Source organism: Mirounga angustirostris, unplaced genomic scaffold (assembly GCF_029215605.1).
Source record: "Mirounga angustirostris isolate CCGP_5_RB_7025 unplaced genomic scaffold, mMirAng1.0.hap1 SCAF_6, whole genome shotgun sequence".
Classification (NCBI taxonomy): domain Eukaryota; kingdom Metazoa; phylum Chordata; class Mammalia; order Carnivora; family Phocidae; genus Mirounga; species Mirounga angustirostris.
In genome coordinates this window covers 37,075,637-37,099,545 of record NW_026991714.1, presented here as the reverse complement: position 1 = coordinate 37,099,545, position 23,909 = coordinate 37,075,637, and the positions used below count along the sequence as shown (strand labels likewise).

At 39.1% G+C, this 23,909-nt stretch overlaps 1 protein-coding gene across 3 annotated transcripts in view; it reads left to right on the top strand.

Annotated features, from left to right (window-relative positions):
• Positions 1–23,208, top strand: part of LPGAT1 (lysophosphatidylglycerol acyltransferase 1) — an 83,992-nt gene extending 60,784 nt beyond the window's left edge. For 2 of the 3 annotated variants that reach the window (XM_045877172.3, XM_045877170.3), the window contains 2 exons: positions 14,500–14,606; positions 17,169–23,208. In XM_045877172.3, coding sequence (XP_045733128.1) covers positions 14,500–14,606; positions 17,169–17,320 — 259 coding nt within the window. In that variant the 3' untranslated portion in view covers positions 17,321–23,208. Of the gene's footprint in view, positions 1–14,499; positions 14,607–17,168 lie in introns of those variants that run through there. The other variant, XR_008506270.2, reaches the window with a different exon arrangement.
• Positions 23,209–23,909: the final 701 nt, after the last annotated feature.

Here is a 23,909-nt window from a genome sequence, read left to right as displayed (position 1 = left end):
AGACAGAGGAATTTTTCCTGCCAGATGTCAAGGCTTACTGTAATTAAAACAGTGTAGTATGAGGGCAGGACCAGGTCTATGGAAAGATTAGAAAATCCAGACGTCTTTGGGGACTTGTGTATGATTAAGTATCCCATATCAGTGGAACACAGACAGACTGTTGAACAAATGAAGTAGTTTGGGACCATTGGTTCTCTATAGCACGGTGACTGCCATAGAGTTGCTATTCAGCTGTTGACAGTGAATGCCTCTGGTAGGGAGGGATCGTCTCATTATACTATTTGAAGTGTTTAATTTTGTTTTGGTTTGGTTTGGTTTGGTTTTTACAACGTGAATGTATTCTTCAATTTAAAAACTAATCGAAAAAAGCAGTTGCCCACAGAATTTAGAATTTTGGCCTAATAATCCTTTGCATAATTGCAACAAAAGCATTTTCATCAGGTAGTTTTAAGAATTTAATAAATTCACATTTAAGATAAATACCATTTAATAGACACGAAATAGATTTTACTCCTTTAAATCCAACATATTGAAATGCTCAAGTTATATAGTCTAGATTTTCATTATTCAAGTGCTTTATCCATAATTTAAAAGTGAACTTTAAGAGGCTTAAATTTCTATAATACTTTTTTGGTGTAAAAGGTGGAATAAAGTAGAATAAAATTAATACAGTGAAAATCAGTTACTTAACTTAATGGGGACCAAATTTCAGGTCACCTTTTCCCAGTAACTGTGAATAACTCTAGAGTAGTTCCCACCTGATGACATGTACTTAGGCACTAATGATGCATGCTTAGAGCTTTACCACCCTCCGCCCCAGCCCCAGAATTGCCCACCTGGGAGTGAGGTACTAAGATTGCTTCTTGAGGTAAAAGTGGCTTTCTTTTTTCCTAGCAGAAGAAAACAGTGTCCTGTCTTTAGTTTTTCTTACGCTAGGGCTTTTCTCTGTCCTCGTTTAGAATTAATTGTTCATTTCACCCCTACTTGTGCTGTTTCTAATAATTCTCTTCTTCCTGTCTGCTTTTCTTATCACCTCTTGTGTTCTGTTGCTTTGCCTCTGTATCCTGGCTTTTCCCTGGAAAAGGCTGGACGTTTTAGTTATCGGTCACTATTGAGAGCTTCTAGTTGGAAAATGGAAAGTTACACATAAATTTAATCTTCAAGTTTTTAGTTGTGCTTGGCTGTTTTTATGAATGTTCACTACCCACAAGTTCTTTCTTCTTTTCTGCACCAGCAGTTTTTTTTCCCCTTTCCTTTAGGAAAACATTTTAGTTTGGCACCATTCAGGATGCTGGAGGCATTGAATAAGTGGTCTTAATCGAAGTTTGAGTTGTGGGTTGAATTCTGTGTTTCTGTAATGAAGTTGAAATTTTAAAAGAGGTGAACCATCATTTCAAGTGAGAAAATCATCCTCTACTTAGAAGACATACTTCATTTCTTTTTTTTTTAAAGATTGTATTTATATATTTATTTATTATATATATATAGAGAGAGAGAGAGAGCGAGCAGTGGGGAGGAGCAGAGGGAGGAGCGGAGGGAGAGGGACAAGCAGACTCCTTGCTGAGCACAGAGCCTGACTCGGGGCTCCATCCCAGGAGATCATGACCTGAGATCATGACCTGAGCCAAAATAAGAGTTGGACACCCAACCAACTGAGCCACCCAGGCACCCCGACATATGTCATTTATTTCCAAATATTTATAAAAAGTTACACATGGAGGAAATTTTGTACTGGGACATAGTTGAGAACGAAGACCACAACCTACAAATCTAATTTACTAAGCTATTTTCAGTACATGAATCTGGACATAATAGGATTTGGAGAACTATGATAAGCTTTGGAAATGAAGAGCTCTCTCCTCACCTCCCTGGCCCTGTGGGGCTCGCCATGTCCTTTTCACTTTCAGGTCTCTTCAGGGTCAATCACGGTGACTGCCATTGGTATTCAAAAACTACTCTTTGTTTTCTAACTTAATTTAGTGTTGTTGGAAATACTGTCCCCCAAATAAAAAAATTCTTAGCATTTAATTTTTAATTGAATAATGGTTAAGCATAACTCTGATGATCACTATCTTTTAGTTACTTGCAGTCATTGAACTGAATCTGAGAAGTGGCAGGGCTAGCTAGATCTTTTTGTCTAACCTTTTATTTAATACAGGATCTTACACACACACACACACACACTCTCTCTCTCTCTCTCTCTCTCTCTCTCTCCTTGACAGATTGCTTAAGTATAGACTTCTCCAGGATCCTGTTTGTAGCCCTCTGTCTGTGGAGGTTGAGTTCATAGTGAGAGAGTAAACAGAAACAGCTCCTCTACACACATAGCTCAAGTTCCCCGGCCTTCTCCCAAGTTCCAGACCCTCACATCACTTCCTTTCCTCCACTGGGATTGCCTGTTGCTTCTGCAAGCCTAGTATTTCTAAAACTGAACTCATTTTCCTTCATGCAAACTTCTTTCTCCTGGCTGTCCAATGGAGTTTATGTTTTCATCATTCTGCACTCACCCAGAATGAAAATTTTGGAGTTCCTTTGACTGTTCCACTTTTTAATTTAATTCTCTCTCTCAAATTCAGCTGCCAGTTCCTATGAAGGAAACCTCTGCAATGTTTCTTTCTATCCCTTTTTTTTTTTTAAATCTAAATGCCACAGCCTAGCTCACACCTCATTACCTTTTACCTGGAGTATATTTGCTTATTAATATTCCCTTTATTAATATTGGTCCCATCTTCGATCAGTATTTATTTTACTGCTATATTCCTCTTCCTAAAGCACAAAACCTTCTCATTTTCTTTTTCCTTTTTTTTTTTTTGGTTAAAAACATTAGTGGAACAACTGGCAAGATTTGAATGAAGTCTATAGATTATAGATTAGATAATAGTATTGTATCTGTGTGAATTTCCTGATTTTGATCATTCGACTATGGTTATGTTAGAGACTGTCCTTGTATTTAGAAAATACACCTGGAAGTACTTAGGGGACACTCTGTAACTTCCTCTCAAAAGTTTAAAAATCATATGTATATATATCAGAAAGTTGTTACGTGTGCTATATGGAGAGAAAGAATGGTAACGTAAAGCAAATATGGGGAAAACTGATATTTGGGGAATCTGATTGAAGCACTTTTGTGACTTCTTTGTACTATTTTTACAATTTTTCTTGAGCATGAAGTTATCTCAACATAAAAAGTTTTCAAAAGTCATTAGGGAGATAGGAAGAATTCTTTGTGCCTTCTCCTGGGTTTTGCTGTGAACCTTTAACTGCCCCCCAAAAATAGTCTTAACAAAAAATTTTTAAAAGTCATGAGACTCAGGGAAAGTGTACTAGTGATTCTCCTAAGCAGACACTCCAGTGTTGTGTTTTGCTTACCTGATGGTTCAGTTCCTTCAGCAAGCATTTATTTGTTAAGCATCTTACTATGTCTCAAAAGACAGAACACGAATAAAGATGTAATAAGCAAATTTGAGGTCTGAACAGTGCCCCCTCATAGTTTATACGTGGCATGTTGGTTTACTACAGTTTTGACGATCACGAGGAGTAGGGCTCAAGGGGAAGGGGTCCCAGGCTGAACTTTCCCCGACTGTGAGAGGAAGCGGTGGCCAAGGTGCTACTTGCCTTCTCCCTGTCTACAGCGACATTAAAGGCACTGGAAATTCTCTCTGACCTTGCGTTTGCTGCCCCAGAGCCTTGGTTTGTCCCTGTGCTGAAGTGGGTAAAAGCTTTTATCTGAGCTGCTGAATTCTATTTTCAGATAACTAGTGGGCTTTTTTTTTTTTTTTTTTCTTTTTAAGCCTTGCTAGTGGATCCAGGGGGAAGCTATAAATACTACATTTTGGTATGCTGAGGATGAAGCCTTGAGCAGCTTACCTCATGACAGTGGCTCAAAGCAACACTTCTGGGACTTGAATGCTGGGAGAAATTCCGATATGTTAAATTTGACAGTATCTGTTCTTGTCCATAAATCTATTTTTGGTGACAAGTAGTTTCTGAATTTCTGAGTTATTCTTATCACACTAACCCTGGTGGTGTCACTTACTATTCCCATGGTACTGATGGTTGTCTACAGATGGCACCTCCAAAGTTTTACGCTGGCAGATGACTTTCATTTTAATTCCGTTCAGCAAACTTGAGTTCCCATGAAGGATCAGGCACTGATTTACACACTGGGTATGCGGTGATGAGTACAGCACAGTCTGATAGAAGGAACAGACACATAAGAAAATAAATAGAACATAAACTAATAAGCACAGTTACAAAGGACAGAGTTGGCCCTGAGAAGGATGTATTTACTGTAGGAGAAGAGGAGGAGGAAACTGAAAGAGAAGAGAACAAAGGGGTAAGAGACCCAAATCCTTATCTTCCACTGCAGCAAGTCAATGAATAAATTTCAAACTGGATAATCTAGAAGTAGAGGTAGTAACATGTTTTTAAGCACGATGGAGGTAAATAACAAAAGAAAATTGAAGGGAGTTGTATCTGGGCAACAGGTGTCTGAGGAGGGGAAAAATAGGGTTATTATTTTTCATTGTCAACCTTGTAGTAGTACTTTTGACTGTTGAAAACTATATGCATTTTGTTACTTTATTTAAAAAGACTTTTAAATCCTACTTACTCTTTTAGGCCAACTCAAATGATGCCATTTCCATGTATCCTGTGCTATAAGTAGACACACACACCCCTTCCTTTAAACTTACACAGAAATTCTTTAAACTCCTTATACAACATTTACCATATTCTGATTTTAGAGTATTTGTTTACTTTTCTTTTCCCTCTGCTAGATTATTGGGCTTTTGGAAGCAGGAACTGTTCATCTCAATTTTCCTCAATGCTTATTAATTCCTTTACTTGTGGTTGGCGTAAGTGAACTGAGGGTTTAGCCATGTTGTTTGTAAGCTCGCATTTTGGATCCTTGGTAGCATGAAAATTCAAATGTTCTAACTCAAATATATAGAGGTGCAGCTGCTAAGCATTATTTATATCTTTTTTTTGCAAGTGTAATTTATCTAGTGCTCTTAAATCTGATTCAGTAGATTTTGGTAGAATACTCTGTATTTAAGAGCATCCTGGATTACTGATAATTAGAATTTTTGTTTCTTGAAAATTTGAAGCTAGTTTCTCATTTGGATAGCTACTGGTATTGGGAAGATTTATTTCTGTTATTTATTTATTTGTTTATTTATTTATTTATGTCCCACAAGAACTCCTTTTGAGTCCAAGAGGACTGGTATTGAGTGCATTTGATACTTTGCCATATTAGGGGATTAGTTGTTTTAATATTTTAATCCCATGGTGATCAAACAGAGTAATGAAAGTAGATTGCTCTTGAGGGAGCATTTGGTCTGCCCTCCTGGCTGTTTCCTAAGGCAAGAGAATGTCCAAGCTATTGTAGGCAGATGGTAGGGGAGGCTTTCTGTTAAAACACAGTCCCATTCCCGCACTCACCCCCATTTAAAGCAATATATACTTCGTCAACCTCGCCATGTTCTTTCAAGAGTTCAGTTGGTAAACCCAACCTTCTCTGTTTAATTCAGCCATATTTTTAGTCACTTTTCTCCTTATAAAGATGCTTTAAATACTGTTTCAAGATGTTCCTTAGCCCGATGGCTCTTGCTAAGTTATCCTTAGGTTGATTAGGCCTGATACTATATTTACAGAAACAGGATATGTTTATAAGTCAAAAAATCATGCAAATAATTCCCCAAACCATTTGGCTGCTCTTCATTGTGGTAGAAGTGAGTAGTTTCAAGAGTGCTATACCTATATTGCAAAGCTGTGTTAAGATGGTATTAAATTATCTAAAAGTTAAAAGTCAATAATTTGCAATGCCATTCACTTAAAAAGTAAAATCCAATTTTTAAACTTAAGTTTTAAATTTTAAAACATTCCTCTAGTATCAGGATGAAGTTTAACAGACTTTCCTGAAAATCCAACTGTTTAAGGTTATTTAATTTGGAGGAAATAAAAAGAAAGAAATGATTAAATTTCCTGAATAGTTGTTTCCTGCGTAGCTCTGGGCCCACCTCTCTTGCGCCTGGAACTGTGCTGGCTACGGATTATGAGGCCTCCTCCTGCTCAGAGTCTGCCCCATACATACATAGTTCAGGGGTCATCCAGAGATTTGAGGTCGTGACTCCCCCTTTGTGTGTGCTTCTCTCTGGATTCCTGTCTCCAACTGCAGTGCTCGTCCTAATCTCTCTCCTCTCATTCTTCAACCAGTAAGACTACCTATTTCCATGTAAATTTTAGGCCTCCCTGTGTGGCACTAATTGGGAATTACCCTCAGGTAAAAAGCTGGAAAAAATGGAAAACTCACCCAGTGCCGTTCCTGTTTTCCCAGTGTTGACTCTGCTCCAGTATCTGCCTGTTTTTAGTCACTCCCCAGTGCATTCCACTAATGATTTTTTGTGTTTTGTCCAGAATTTATAACAGTTACCTGTGAACTACTCTGCAATTATGAAAAGCAGAACTCACCTCTTGTCTTATTTTAATGGATATTGTAAGTCATAGGGAGAGTTACAGCTAAATCTCAATTTTTATGAGATAAAAGAATAGATTTTGCCCTCAAGTATGGCCCTGTTCACTTTTTTGGCCTTTGAAAGTGGTACTGCATTGTGCCAAAGTGACTATACACATAGGCACTTAAGTCACATGGTGGTACTTAAGTAAAAAGATGTTTATCAGGGGCGCCTAGGTGGCTCAGTTGGTTAAGTGTCTGACTCTTGATTTCCGCTCAGGTCTTGATCTCAGGGTCGTGAATTTAAACCCCACATTGGGCTCCACGCCCAGTGTGGAGCCTACTTAAAAAAAATTTCTTTTAATTTAAAAATTGGGTCACCTGGATGGCTCATTCAGTTGAGTGTCTGTCTTCAGCTCAGGTGATGACCCCAGGGTCCTGGGATCGAGCCCTGTGTTGGGCTCCCTGCTCAGTGGGAGCCTGCTTCTCCCTCTCCCTACAGCTCCCCCTGCTTGTACTCTCTCTTTATTTAAAAAAAATAATTTTAATTTAATTTATTTAAAAAATTAAAATAAAAAGATAATAAAAATAAAAATTAAAAAAAATTTTAAAGATGTTTATTTGTATAATTCAGAATATTTTTATTAAGATTAATATTGAAATGAAAACACACGATCTCTGTATACTTAAAGAGAACTCATAGATGGATCCCCAAGGATATGTCCCCAAATTTGTATATCCCAATTGTGAAACTATCCTCTGAAACAGGGCCTCTGACTTTGTTATTCTCCAGTTTAAAAACTTTCCATGAGGGATGCCTGGGTGGCTTACTCTGTTGTGTGTCGGACTCTTGGTTTTGGTTCAGGTTGTGATCTCAGGGTTGTGAGATGGAACCCCACATGGATTCCGCACTCAGAAGGGAGTCTGCTTGAGATTCTCTCTCCCTCTGCCCCTGATCGCATGCTTGTGCTTATGCGTGCACGCGCTCTCTCTTTCTCTCTCTCTAAAAATAAATCTTAAAAAAAAAAAAAAAATCTTTCCATGAGAGGCATTCTCATAAATTGCTAGCGGGAATGTAAATTGGTATAATCCTTGTGAAGACAATTTGGCAATATTTTTCAAAATTACTAATGCATTTAATCTTGACTTAGCAATTTCACTTTTGGGAATTTTATCCTGTAGATATACTTGTACACATATGAGTGGACATTTGCATAATGTTATTCATCACCACATTGTTTAGAATAACAAAAGATGAGAAACTATCCATCATTAGGGAATAAGAGGAATTTCATGTTTACTGTGTATTAAGAGATTACAATGAATTAGAAAATATTTTTTTAACAGAATGATGAGGAAAATATAATCTATAAAAATTTATGTGATATAACATAATCTGTGTTTAGAGGAAAATTTGTAGCCTTAAAAAGCTACTATGAGAAAAGAAAAAAACTGAAAATGAGTGATCTAAATGTCTATCTCAAGAAGGTAGGAAAAGAAAAGCAAATTAAATACAAAGAGAGTAAATAAAAAGCAGGGAATCATAAAGGAGAGTTTATTGAAATTGAAAATATACAGTAGAAAGAATAACACCAAAAAATTGTTTTTTTTTAAAGCACTGTAAAATTGATCAACTTTTGGCAAGCCTGATCAAGAAAAAAAGAAGGCCAGTGTTGCCAATGTCAGGAATGAAAAAGGGGACATTACTACAGATTCTATAGTCATTAAAAAGACAATAAAGGACATTAAGTATAATTCTTTCAGAGCATAGAAAAGAGGGGATATTTCTGACCTTGTTTTATGAGGCCAGCATAACTTTGATCCCAAAACCTGAACCAAGGATATTATAAGAAAGGAAAATTTACAGGCAAACCTCTTACATGATTATAAATGCCAGACTAACCCAGTGATATATAAAAAACACATCAGATTATGTACTGAGAATATATATTCCACGAATGAAAGTTTGGTTTAACTTCCAAAATCAGTCAAATTTAATTCATTACGTTATCAGAATAAAGAAAGAAATTACATAAGCATGTCAATAAATGGAAAAAATTGATAAACTGTTAACTCCCATTCATGATAACAAAGAAATACTTAGCAAACTAGGAATAGAAGGGGATTTCCTTAATTGCATTAATGGTCTGTACAAAAAAAATCTACAGTAAATATCATACTTAATGGTGAACTATTGAATGTTTTCCCCGAAAGATGAGAAATGAGGGACAAGGGAGCTTGTTACTACCACTTCTATTCAGTTTTCTCCTGGTCAGTCAATGTGACAAGAAAAAGGAGTCAACAGTGTAAATATAGAAAAGGTAAAAACAAAATCATGATTTGTGTTCATTCATCTTCCTACCTGTAGATTAAGGTTAGAAGACTGCTTGGTGGACATGGACATGCCGTCTTCACAATATAAATGGCTGTTTTATACAGCTAGGTACCTGAAGAGACTTCTCCCATGAGGGAAGAGGCTTGGAAAAGCTACTTCATAAACTGACTTGAAAAAAAAAGAAAAAATCATCTCCCTTTCAAATCCACTCTTAAGTCAAGATGGTGGCTTGAGACAGGGAGTTTGACCTTTTGCAGCCAAGGACAAAGATGTAACAGATGAGATGTGAGCTTAGTGTTGTGGGGTGAACACTGAGAACATTTTTCCATAGAAATATGTTTGCCTAGTGGCTAAATTCTGTAGGATTCCATCCACTGCAGGTGAAGTAGTCTGTGGAAACAACCTTAGGAACTTGTGTATCCTATGTAACTTTCCCCCAGAGGGATCTGCATTGTTAGTTAAAATGGGAGAGGAAAAAGAGGAGACAATAAAATTCTTGGAATATTATTTCTAATTTGAGGGTTCCTTGTAGTTCAAAGAGTAGAAGTTACCCTTTGAAGGAATGGACAGATGAGCTTGTTTAAATAGCCCTGGGCCGCCTCATTTGAAATTGTGTCTCCATGTCTCTGCTCTTCTTATATCAGTATTAATAGAATCTCTGTCAGGAATTCACCTTTGTAGTACTTGGTCACAACATTTATCTTTTTATGTGACTGGCTTGAGGCTGGCTTCATTGTTGCCTCATTGGTGTAGAAATACACACACCACACAGACTATCTGTGTAGAGTATTATGCTATATGAAAATAGTCACGGATTGTCAAGCCCTTATAACAACTTCAGGTCTAGTCTAGTCACTACAGCTGTTGCTGAACCCAGAAAACTTGAAAGCACAACAGTACTTACCATTTCACACCCACCACCATCACTACTGATGCGAAGTTATGCCACCACCCTCTGCCCAGGAGTATACACATATAACAACTTTGTAAGATAAATACTATTTTTTTTTTTGACAAAGCGAGACATAGTGAGAGCAGGAACACAAGCAGGGGGAGCGGGAGAGGGAGAAGCAGGCTTCCCGCAGAGCAGGGAGCCCGATGCGGGGCTCGATCCCAGGACCCTGGGATCATGACCTGAGCCGAAGGCAGACGCTTAACGACTGAGCCACCCAGGTGCCCCTGTAAGGTAAATACTATTATTAACCCCATTTTACAGATGAGGGAACTAAGTTGTACAAAGGTTAAACCGTTTTCCCCAGGTCACATAGTCAGCAAGTGCCATAGAGCCAGAATTCAACCCCAGGCAGTCTGTCCCAGAGTCTGTACTCTTAATCACTATGCCACACTACCTTCTGGGATTATTTTAATTATGCCTAAAAAGCGAAGACTCTTCACATATTAAAAAACAAAAACAAAACTCTACTGTTTGTGGAAGGGAATCTCAGCCGTGAAGTCCCACTCTCACTTCAGTGAGGTATATGGGAACATGAGAGAATGCAGAGGTAAACATTTTTTAGTTTGAAAGAGATCTTCCAATTAGCTAGGAGGATAGGCATTAAAGGGGCTAAGAAATACTAGCCTATGGTTGATTTTATGTAGTGTAAGCATTTCAAGTATTTTTTCTCTTTAAAAGGCATGACGTTCTTTAATTCCTCTTTTTGTGGTTAGCTCTTTCAAAGCAAAAGAAAATCTAATTCTGGTAGGGGATTTTATAGTAGCAAGCTGAAACTTGAAGTTTCTGGACCTTAGAATCTCCTACCCCATTAAAATATTTAATAAACCAGAACACTTCTATATTACTGCTTTAGAGCAATGTAGTACTAAGGGGAATAGAAAGGTGACTAAGATTGGGAAACTTATTTTCTGTGTAAAAAAAACTATATTTTGGTTACCTTTCATCCTTTTCAAATTTTTGAAAGCAAAATTTTTAATCAAAACTGTGATTTCCTGAAATTGATTTTTAATAGATTTTTTTTTCCATACTGTCCTTTTCCTTCGTTTCCTCTCTTCTCTTTCCTGCTCACGGATACTTATATTGTAGTGTTAAAATACCCCAAATCTGGAATTTAAGTGTTTAAATAACAAGAGAAAGGGATCTGATTATAATGCGATTCATAAATAATGTTCCTTCTGATTGTTTTGTATGCAAATGACCATGCTACGTGAGTAATTTTTAAGACGCCTTTGAAGGAGTCTGAGCATGGGCATTCTGGTCATTTGGAATCCTTTGTACAACTTGACTCGTCTGGACATTGTGTTCTACTGATAAACTGTAGAAGATGTTTAATGTTTTTATAATGGGTATGCATCATTAAAATTTTCAGATCCTTACTAAGTGACTGACACACATTTTGCCTAAACTTGAAATAGTAATATAGGCCCCTTTGTAGAATGGCAAGTAGTAGACACTGGCCAAAGATAGAAAATCATCTTAGACTTTTCAGAAATAACAGGACAGCTTCCTAAAGAACGTGGTGGCCCGAACTCATGTCAACTTTCATGCCCTTCCAAAACTCCAGTAGAATGAAACTGAAGAGGTTTCTTTAAAGTATAAACCCACAAGAATGAGGAAAACAATAGGAAAGGCAATAGTAACAAAAGTCAGGAAGTTGGAAAACAGATTGAGCAGTCAGAACCCTAAGCCAGCAGGGGAAAACCAGCAGCCAACCTGATTTACACCACAGAACTGAAAAACTGGCAGGATTAGTGCCCATGGAAAAGGGGTTGAAAGGGTTGCTATGCTTGGGGCTGGTTGAAATCTGTTGAAGAACTCAGATCCCCAGAACCCCTACCCACCATCCCACAGCTGGGGGATTCTTCGTTCCCTGACATGACAGGGGACTGGGGGCTTACTCTGGAGAGGGAGCCAGAGACTCTCTAGACTCAGAGGCGCCTGGGACAGGCATAATGAAAATGGCACGGTTAAGTGATGACAGGGCGCAGAGTGCTTAGACCCCCAGCTCTGCTACCAGAAAGCCAGTGGGGGTCTTTCTGCTACCAGAAAGCCAAAAACTAGGCCTTCATTCTCTGGGCAGGATACTAGAGGATCTTCCTCTGCGGCAATGGCAAATTCAAGAGGAAAGACCAACTTAAATGGCCCAACCAGATCATCCTCAGCGTAGCTCCCAATCAACAAACTGCACTCACAGGCTGAGAGCCCTCAATCCGATGTTTAATCCCGTCGGTAAATGTGAGTCAACAACAAAGACTCACCGGATAACTTGGTCATCTGATCGGCCTCTGCTGTGAAATATGGAGACTAAAACAAACAGAAGGAAGTGACTTGGAGGAATGGTGCAGGGAAAGCACAGCTGCCAAAAATCCTAATAGTTCATTAACCCTCTTCTCTACTTTCATGCATGTTTTAAAATTTCCATTCTAATTCTCATAGAGATAAGATACTGTAATAATAAGACAACAATATTGTAATATTGTAACAAAAACAACAATAAAACAATAAAAAAGGAACATTCAAACTGCTCTTAGAAATTAAAAATATGAGAAAAGAAGTAAAAACTTATTAAAAAAAAAAATTTAGAAATTAAATAAGAATCTCCTAGAAAGGAGGACACAAAGACAGAGATGGAAGAAAATGAATGCAACCCTGAATCCTCTGTCTAGTCAAATTACGAACCAGGTGTGAGGACAGAAAAAAGACTTTGGCTGAAAAGACATTGGCAAGATTTCAAGTACCCTTTCTCCAGAAATCGCTGGAGGATGTGCTCCATCAAAATGTAGAGTAAATACAGAAAAAGGAAGACATGAGATGTAGGAAATATTAAATGTATTTTAGGAGAATCACCAGGACAAAGTAAGAGGTCTTTGCAGGATGAAAACTGCAGGCAACAAATCCACAGTGTGGGTGAAATTTATTCAGGAAGATGAAATTAAAAGAATGTCTGATGCACACAAACGCCTTAAGAGAAGATTAGAGCACAGGTCAGTCCTGGCTCACTGCCTGTTTTTTAAATACAGTGTTACTTGAACATAACTATTCCCATGTATTTATACATGGTCTAAGGCTCCTTTCACCCTACAAAGCAGAGTTGAATGGTTGACACGGGTACCATAAAGCCTGCCAAGTCCAAATATGTTCTCTCTGGCCCTTTAAGAAAGAGTTTGCAGACACACTCTAGAGAATTGACTCTAGATGGACAAGAGCTTATGGTTGTGGGGCGCCTGGGTGGCTCAGTCGTTAAGCGTCTGCCTTTGGCTCAGGTCATGATCCCAGGGTGCTGGGATCGAGTGCCGCATTGGGCTCCCTGCTCAGCGGGAAGCCTGCTTCTCCCTCTCCCGCTCCCCTGCTTGTGTTCCCTCTCTCTCTATCTTTCTCTCTCTGTCAAATAAATAAAATCTTAAAAAAAAAAAAAAAGCTTTTGGCTGAATTAGTTATGTGTACAGAGAAAATGATGTAACTGCTCAATTCAGGGAGAACAAAAATTGGGCAGGAAAGGAAGAGTAGCCTTGATTTATTACATGGCTTAGCTTTGAATATATGTACATGATTATAATAATGTAAATGTCTAGTACTCTGCTCATTAAAATTACCATACAACTGCGTTGGGAAGATGGGAAGGATATCAATGCGTGGTGGGAAAGGGAAGAATGCACTTGATCTTCCATAGTGGGAAGTCAGTAGATTGGCCCTAAAACTGAAGACGAAACATGGCAATAAATATCAAGATCCTTGGTTCAAAGAGGTAAACAACGGGCAGTGGGATAGGGACCGCTATTTTTTCATACAAACCTTTTGCAGGCTTTTAAAACTGTCTCCCTTTATAAAATTAAGAAAACTCCCCCACAAAACCGGGAAACAAAAAAGAAACTTCAACATCAGCAAATACATAGTATGTACTCAAGCTGCCCTTTTCTGCCCTCACGTCCAGCGGATGTGTATCACTAATCATCCCGGTCCGTTTCCTGGTGAGTCGGGATGCATTCACACAATCTGCACATTTGCGCTCCAAAAAGAGGCGGCCCCGCTCAGGAAACCTCTATCTCTGATACAATTTAGGCAGAATCTGTCTGGTTCACAGACATTTCCTCCAAAAGAACATCGTTAAGATGCATTATTTGGCTGCTGGATTTTATTTTATTTTATTTTATTTTATTTTTTGTTTTTATTTTGTTTTATCTTTATTTTATCTTATTTTATTCTATTTTTTAAAGATTTATTTATTTAATTGAGAGAGAAAGAGAGGCTGTACTCACACAAATGGGAAAGCAGACTCCCTGCTGAACGTGGAGCCCAACCCGGGCCTCGATCTCCCCACTGGGAGATCCTGGCCAGACCTGAAACCAAGACGCTCAATGGACTGAGCCACTCAGACATCCCAGTAGCTGCATTTTAAAATTCCATCTGTTCTGAACATTTCTTCTTAAACCCACAAGCTTGGGAAGACAGTTATTTCTCAATAATTATTTGTAGATACAGGGCAATTTATTAATATTTTCTCATCATCTGGCATTTGGACCTAACGTAATAGGCTGGTAAATGTTTGAATGAATGAATAAATGAACTCTGTTGTATAATCAACAATTTTTTAAAAACCAAGATGACCTGAGAAGCTGCAGAAATGAACCCTTGTAAAAGCCACAGGTGATTCCATACCTTTCTTCAGCTTTTCGGTCACCAAAGCTAAATTGTGCTTCTGAATGAGTTTGATTTCTGAATTAAAGTAGTTTTTACTTTTTTTCTGACTCTTCATAGGATCTTTCCAATCAAAGATGTACCCCTGGAGACGGATGGCCTTGCTGATTGGCTCTATCAACGTTTTGTTGAAAAAGAGGCGCTCTTATCACATTTTTATGAAACAGGTACGCAGTATCCTATTACGTATGTTTCTGAAGTTGGTGATAGTTCCAAAGATGTACGTTAGGGGAGATAACCATTTTTCCATTCTTCAGATACCCTAAAGGAATCAAAGTATTTCTATATTTAAGAATTCCAGCTTAGAATATTCATAAGGACAGTGTTAATGTTAAACTTATTCAGGCCCTTACTTTAGCAGCCCGTGTGCAAGATCACGTGATGAGTAAAATGTACAAATGGAACTAATTCAAGACAGTACACAGTATGTAGAAGAGTATAGTCGTACGTGTACAATTACACGGACTGTTTTATGACATAGCAAATACTATTTATGGTTCGGCATTGTACGTGATTGTTTAAATAGTACCATCATCTTGCAGTCATTTGAGATCATTTTGAACTGCATTTTTACATGCTTATTCTTTTCTTTACATACAGGGATAAAGCTTACTTTTTAAGTTTTCACAGATACAACCTTGTACTTTTCTCCTTGAGAGAAAAAAGTCAATTTACCTCAAGGCCCCTTATCTACACTCAATATTCTGTACCTTCTGTGAAAACTGCAATGCAGTCAAACAGACATAGGAAGGGAGGGGAGAAGGGAGGGAGGAAGAAAGGAAGTTAGGAAAGAAGGAAATTAGGGGCGCCTGGGTGGCTCAGTCCTTAAGCGTCTGCCTTCAGCTCAGGTCATGATCCCAGGGTCCTGGGATCGAGCCCCACATCGGGCTCCCTGCTTGGCGGGAGGCCTGCTTCTCCCTCTCCCACTCCCCCTGCTTGTGTTCCCTCTCTCGCTGTGTCTCTCTGTCAAATAAATAAATAAAATCTTTAAAAAAAAAAAAAAAAGGAAAGAAGGAAATTAGCGTTGGTAGAATGCCAGGCGTTACTGAAGTGCTTTCACACATAACTACGTGTGTTGTAGGCTTGTTCTCTGGAACCTACAATAGGAAAAGAAAAAGGGGAAGAGAAAGTTGTTTTAGGTCTGATGATGGCTGTGAGATTTTAGATTAACAGAAAGTGCTATTTTCTTCCCACTTAGATTTTTTTGGTTCAGAATTAATGTTCATGTTAAATCAGACTGTTGAAGACCTAATGGTGAGCAAAGGCTGATACTGTTAATTACCTTTAATGCTTTTGTTTTTGTGTTTAGGGTTGTTTCACATTACCCACAACAGGATTCCTTCCTGATGCTAACGTTCTGACCCCAGGGCTGTGGACTAGTGCATACTCATATGTGACAGGGGTTGGACGCTATGCATGTCTCTAGAATTCTTAGTAAGACTCATTGAACAAGATGCCCCTCTGTGCCATGTGCAGTCCTTGGTCTTACTCTCAAAATTTCTTTAAAGATAAAATAGGATAGAAGCTTAAGAAGGCATGAGGTAATTAAGAGTCAACAGGCTCTCTCTTCTTTTTCAATCTTCATCTCTTGCTTTATGATAGTTAGCCTAAATTGTAACAACAATAATGGAAGTCTCTTTTTAAGAAAGCCATTTGTATAATAGACCTTGAAACTTGAAAGTGTTCTCTGTAAATTGCTTGTGAGAAGCAAATCCCCGCATGAATCAGCTTACCCAAAGGGATTATCAGCGAGGACAAAGACTATTTGAAATGCTGAAGTGTTATCAAGATGACCTTAGGTAATATTGCTCTGAAGGGGTCTATCTTTCCCTTCTAGAAAAGAATTTAAAGACATCTGTGTTTCTCCTTTTAATTACTAAGACATATTTCATAAATATTACCTTTTGAAAAGAGTACCAGTGATTTACCACCACTTTTTTTGTGGCAAAACCATTTAACTTGTAAATGGAGGAATTAGTGTTAGTTATGTCATTTCAGAAATTATTTAAAATCCATTTTGGGGCGCCTGGGTGGCTCAGTTGGTTAAGCGTCTGCTTCAGCTCAGGTCATAATGTCCAGGTCCTGTGATCGAGCCCCTGCATCAGGCTCCCTGCTCCGCGGGGAGTCTGCTTCTCCCTCTCCCTCTGCTGCGCCCCCCTGCTTGTGCTTTCTCTCGCTCTCCTGCTCTCCATCAAATAAATAAAATATTTAAAATGTATACATCCTGTGTCCTGGCCACTGTAGAAATCTCTAGGGTTACAGTGGAAACAAGGAAGCCAGAGTGCCTGCTTTCATGCAGCTTATATTCCAGAAGGAGACAGAGAGTAAACAAGTCTGTAGAAAAAAGAAAAGCTAGATCTGGATCATTACAGATTGTGGAAAGTGCCAAGAGGGAAATAAACGTGGCGCTGAGTGTGACTGACTTGGGGGGGAGGGGGAATGGTATTTTTTCTGATACTGTAAGAATGCAGATGAGCCTGCCATTCGCTGAGATGAGGAGAAGCATCTCAGGCAGGAAGAATAAACGCAGATGTTCAGAGGCAGGAAAGGGCTCAGCAGTTTGAAAATTGTATTGCAAATGAGATCTCTCTTCAGGAACAATGGGAAGTCACAGAAGATGCTTTAAAAAACAAACAACAAAAATTCTAAGTAAGCTAATACTCACCCTTTGTTCCAGGAGACCTTCCCACCACAGTAAAACAAATTAATGTTTCTGTCTTGTCTTTTAGGGGCTTTTCCACCACCCAAGGGCCATAAGGAAGCTGTTTCCAGGGAGATGACCCTCAGCAATATGTGGATATTTCTCATACAGTCTTTTGCATTTTTGTCAGGCTATATGTGGTATAACATCATCCAGTATTTGTACCATTGCCTGTTTTAGGAATTGACTTGGACTTGTCAAGGTCACCATAGGAGTTCAGACTTTCATAAGTGTGCATTATTTTACATGTGCAAATCAGAATATAAAAAAAAAAAGCAAAGGAAATTCAATGGATGGATAATTTATCCCCCTTTGGGATATCTTAAAACTCTACTAAAATGAGGATCAGTAATATAATGACCTGCTAATATGTTTTAAGGATCTTTCACGTTTTAAAAAGATACACTCTACCACACACTTAAGCAAACATCACATTCGAGAAGAGGAAATCATAAAATCATCCTAGAAGACTATCCGAGAGAAATTCTGTTGCCACCAGATATACTTGGTAATCTAGTTCAAGCTCAGAGAGTTGGATTCCGTTCCTCTTAGCTAGTGTACTGTCTCTAGGAGGGTAGAGCTGTAGAGCACCCTCATTTCCACCAACTCTTGCTGTGTGCTAGGAGCCCGAGGGGCGCTGCGCGGCATCCTCAAGGACAGGTCCCCTGTGGATCGCAGTGACACTCCGGTGTCAGGCACGCCCGTGGGGGAGAAGCAGTGTCCACTGGACACGTTCCGGTACTGGAGTTCCCAAAAAAGGCTAGCTCAGTCCAACATCGTGTTTACATGCGCTAGTGCTTTCCCTTAAATGAGGGGGGGGTCACTTGATTTCTCTTTATGTATAGAGGCATATCATAGATTGATAATTGTCTTCTACCAAATGCACTTTTATCAGATGCATATATAGCAAAGGATTAGTAATACAGCCTGAAAACAAATGTGAGCATAATCAGTGAGTGGGATTCTTGAGAGGCTGTCCCGTCTCTGCATGTGTCCCTGGGCGCCCCCCTGCACGGACTGCCACACCCACCGGAGGCTTCTGTCCAGCTCAGAGGCTTTGTTCCGCCCGTTTGGGCTTTCAGCGCCAAATGTATTTGGGGGTGGCTGGAACAAATTAATGTAAAACATTTAAATGATCACTTTGAGGTGAGATAGGGGTTTTATTAGAAAAATAAGAGCTAGAGCCAGACATAGGCTTAAAATGGTGATAAGTTCTCACATGGCACCCCCAAACCTGTGTTCCATCATCACCTCAAGTTGCTGCCCACGTCAGGGTGGTGTAACCGGGAGACAGACCCACACAAAAGGCTTCCCAATCTCTTACAATTGCCTTTAAAGAGGGTAGAGTCAAGTTTCTGTTTCTGGAGAACACTTTTTTCCTCCACTCTCTGTTCATGTGATTTACCTCACAATAGAACCAGACTCTTCTCAGAAAGTGCTGGGACTGCATCTGTCCCTCACCTGCACTCCCAGTGTTGAGACAGAGTTGGTGTTTTGGCTTGGGATTGTAAGACTCTGAAGATCCTAGTAAGTCAGTGGCAGTTTTCTGTGATATGAACATTGTAGATGCCCCTGTTGTCGCTAGTCCTACAAATGGCAATTTTGAGAAGTAGGCCAGAAAATAAAAATAAAGACTAATGTTTTCTATTTTTAAATAAACCAAAAAAGAAAAAAAAAAAAAAGAAACTGAAAAGATGTGAATTTTCTCCCAGTTATGTGGGAAAGGTAAAGCAACGCCAAATACAAGCCCACAGCAGCTTCACCTCCAGGTTAATTCCATGCACGTAGGAAAGAGAATAATGTGTTAATGAAATACCTCATTGCATATTATGCTGCTACTGGTAAAATGCAGAAGCCAGTGCTAATGTGTGTGCTTTGGTTGGGGTCGTCACAAGACGCGATTTTTTTGGAAATCTAAGCATTTTATTGGGTGTTTTACAGTGACAGTGAGTAGGTGAGACCAATCTTGATTAAGAGGCACAGATGATGATAGGAGGACGGATAGAAGCTTAATGACGCTTCGGTTTGAGGTCCAGCAAACGCTGCTAGATTACAGGCTGAATTGAAATTGTTCGAGAGATTAGTCAGCCATCTGGGGGAGAAGGTGCTCGCTGTCAAATACGGCGTGCACTGTCCTAGCTAAATAGGCCTTTTCCTCATTGCTAAGGCAAGCCACGGGTAGGAGTGGCCAGTTCTCCTATCAAAAAGAAAAAAGAGAGAGAGAGGCATCCATGCATACATAAGCGCGGTTCAGAGCTACTTTCGCCCTCACTGTGGTCCAGAGGAACGTGATAGTGTTAAAATACGGTACACATTAAACCATCTATTCTGGAAGACGCTTTACTTTTCAAGCACAGAGTCACTTCAACAGTCTGTAGAGTGACAAATACCCGTAGATACGTGAGTTCACTTTTGAAAACAGACCTGTGAGTTGTAAACAGATGTGTCACTGATCTGCGTGCCCCCCTCCGATTGTTTAATCAATGTGTTCTCGCTCTTCTTTGTTTGAGAGCATTGATAGCGCTCTCCTTACTAATAGCTGGAGGTCGGCTGCTTGCACCAGGGAAGGTAGGTAGAGAACCAGTGTTCTATGGCCAGTCAGGGAAGCAGCAATATGCCACTATACAGAAGTGAATAAAAATTCCAAATTTGTACTTGGCTTTGCAAAGTGAGATGAAAGGAGGTTTAGGGAATACACATTTTGCTAAGGGGGAAGAAAATAAAACCATGCCAGTTTTATACCAGTGGCTTGTAGAATCTCAGCACTTCTTGGTCTCAGCTGACCTGCCTGGATTCCTCCAGCAGAGAGGGTTGGGAACGCCCTGCTGGATCCTTGTCCCAACACGTCACAGTGATGGAGCACCCACTGGGCTGTGAGCCGGGGGCAGGTGCAGTGCATACAGAAGTGACTACGCCGGCAGTTCACTCTTCACGTGAGACACTGTCGTTGGGGTTGAAATACACAGATATGATGGAGAAACCTACACACCATGGAAGGTAAAGAAAAATGACAGAATGGAAAATGACGTTTCGGGTGGGCAAAGAAGCTAGTTGAGAATCTAAATAGCTTTTTTTAAAAACGATAGCTCTGAGTTCAGATCTGTCGTATTATTAAGTAAATTTTAATATTACAATCAACCATTAATTTCCCACAGTGAAGGAACTAAGGATTGCTGGAAAATTAATCCAGTGATAAGTCATAGCCAAAAATCTAATGGGTATTTATGAATTTGAGGGTTTTTTTTTTTAATGAGACTTTCTTGTTCTTCTAGGGATGCTTGCTAATTTTAAAACAATTATTTCAATTGTTTATTAGTTTCTCTTGCTTGTGTATTTATGACTGTGTTAATGAGTAGTAAAAAGATTTGGGGAGACTACTTCAGAAAGAGGGAACACAAAAGCCTAGATAATCCATGGGCTAGGAAAGGAATCCCTGAATAATCAAGAGTTGGCGGTATTGCAATGATACTCAAGCCTTTAATGAAAATGAGATGTGAAATCACCCAATACAAACCTCAGAACATCATTCTCGTGTTAATACCGTGTGGATTGATGTTAAGAATGCCTCTTCATTCTTTGTTCATGTTACTCACTTCTTGTGGATTTGTCTTGAGTGACGTTTTGACAATCACTTCCCTAAAGACTCTCCTGAACTAGCGGGATCTGGTTATAATCAGAGATAGCAGTCTTTAATCATGGACAGTCTTATTGGATTCTTTTGATATTTAAGGAAATTTTATTTGCACGGCCGAATAGGAAGAGTTATTTTCTTCATTACACAGGATTTCACTCCAGAGTTACCATCACGAGCGGGTCCGCTCTGGTCCACAAGGATGAATAAAAATGATTAGTCTTATTTTTTTGCCACGTAGTGCTGTGAACCTTACGTCTGCTCACATGAAAGGCCAAGTCCAAAGCAGCAGGTATACTGGTTTGTTGTATGAGGGGATGGAGACTAGTATGTTTGGGACCAAAACCACCTACACTGGACATTTTGAGATCACAGAGGGGCCGGGGGCTCTCTGGAGCAGTCGCTGGTTGGTGCTTTATTGCAGTCATTTTGCATTGATCCTCAACAGTTAGGAACTGGACCCTGGGAATCAGCTGAGGGTGCTGAACTGCTGGGGAGGGGGACTGTAGCCATATGGAAGATAAAATAGGGGGTTTTCTGCAAAATTTCCGTGGGAGGATTTTTACATTTAATATTTTTTAAAACATTTGAAAGAGCAAAGAAATTTTAAGTATATTCTAGTTGCAAAGTATGCACACATATTTTGAATGGCTTTATTTTTATTGTGTAGAACTGTTGAACACAGGACTGATGCACAAGCTCTTTACATGTGAGGGGTCTGCATTTTACAGTAACTTATGACTGGGTAATGAAACAGTTACACATGGACCTGCCATTGTTGCATTAAGTGCTTTCATTTTCTTTACAGTTATTACAAAGTTGTATTTATTTTATACAGATGGGTTTTAATTTTCCTGATGCCATATGTTTACTTCAGCTTGTTGACCTATTTTTCTTTCTTTGTTATCTGCATGTTGTAATGTATGCTCAGAATGAATGTAAAGGCTGTGGCAACTGTCATTAATTTTTGTAAAGGGCTGGTCACAACATGGATCTGGTTTATGAATGCATATGGGATTATTTTAGTAACCAGGTGACCTTTTCAGAAATTTAGATGTGAACACCAAAAGAAGCATTTTCTCAACAACAACAACAACAAAAAATGAATAGCTGGTTCTATTTTTTTTTTAACCTAGAAAAAATAAAGTTGATTTTTTTCAAGCAAAGTGCTTTTACTTCTTAGTGGTGGGGACGGGGTGTTTGTGTGTTTCTGGAGATACGTTGGCATGAACATCTGTGGACGTGTACTTGGAACACATCACAGCAGGTGGATGCTGGGGGCAAACGGAAAAGCCAAATGAAAGAACATTGTACTTCCTTCTTTGGTTTTAAACCCTTTCCTCCGCTCCTTCCCCACTCTCCCCCACGGTGTGGTGGAGATACTGGTATACTGGTGGTATACTGGTAAATGTTAAACAGGCCGCTGTCCTGGGGGAAAAAAAATGATGTGTGCAAATGTACATAGGTTTGCTATAAATTTTCCTGATGGCAAGAATATAGAACACAATTTTAATAGATAATAATAAAATATATTTTACATTCCATATGGCCAAGTGATTCTCCCAGGATGCTTTAATTGATTTTGCTGAACTCTTGTAGCCAACCTATGATTTGAAAAATGGAATAACATCCTAATTCACCTATTTCTCGAATTTATTGTCACTCAATCTGATGTGTGATCTACTGCCAAACTATTTCCTACCCTTGTACAAATTATACTCATTAAAGTGAACCACTTTGAGCTTCAGCGCTAATTATAAGCTTATATAATTTTAGTAACAGCTGTTTAATAACTGCTGGCAAAATTCTAAAATTTAACCAGCGGCTCTAGGGTCAGGAGCCAGTCGGAGCGATCTCTAGCATACCGCTGCCCTGTCTTCTCTGTTTCACTGTTAGGACTGAATAAATTCCTCACAGTTAAGCTACTCACTGCCCTCAGGAAATTCCTAAGACCCTTGCAGGGGCTTCAAAAGGTGGGAAAGCATTAGCACTGGTCCTACAGAGCATGCTTGTGATTTGAAGAATTTGACAAAAGCAAACTTTCCCCGAAGTGCATGGGAAGCTTGCCTGTTTCTAAAGCTGGTTCTGTGCTTTCGGGTCTCAAAGCGAAGTAGACTGTTACATGAGCCTCTCTGAGATTTTGTTTTGGGCATTTAAAACATTTATTGTTTAGATTGTTGTTTGTAGAATATGTTTGATCCCACTGAAAAAATTGAAATGTATTAAAATATACAGTCTACCAAGTAAGTTAAAGCGTTACAGTTCAGTCTACCTCTTCTTTTCTGTTTGGATTCAGGCTGCTGTTTTGAGTTGAGGTTGTCATTTTTCCCCTAGAAGTTGTTTCTGTCCAAGATGAAGAACAAATCGGGGGCAGAAGACTGAAGGCATATTTGAAGCTCTCAGAGATCTCTCACTGACCAGCCCTATTTCTCATGAGTTGGGGGGGAAAAAGCCATTGTTTTAAATCTCCACTTAATAAGAAAATGTTTGTTTTTAAAATGTTTCTTCCTGGTGGGAAAAAAAAAAATGTATTTTTAAAAGGAAAACAATCCTCTTTTGGCTATAAGAAAAAGTCAGCTGTATGAGCCGGTGTGACCATATCATAACATGCTGATACATAAATCAATAAATTTTTACCTCTCAGGACTTGTTTAACCTTGTTCTTGACTCTTAGAGGCATGGGAAATATTAAGCATCAATCATCCAGATCACATATAAACAACACACTAATGGAAGGGAGGAGGGTTGGCTAACCACCAAAAAAGAGCCAGGCTCTTTTCCTCATCAGAAAAATACTCTTAATTAGGTATGCTCAAACCCATTTTACAAAGGAAGAAATGGAACAATGGTTTTTGCTAGAAAACATGAGTGTATCACAAAGCTCGTATCTGAGCTTTCCCCTGGAAGGTTTCTGTTGATTGTCCTTGGAGTACTTTCTGCCTTTTTAGGTGTGAGATTTGCTCTAGAGATGGTGGTAAAGTTCTTACCACTCACTTACTGTGGGCAAGAGAACACTGGGCCATCCCTGTGATTATAGCAGCTGTCTTCGTGGTGTCATTGAGAAATCATGGGTCTGGGGTCCCTCCCCAAATTATCAATTGCTGCATCTTCATGCCTGTGTTTCATTTTGGTGCAAAA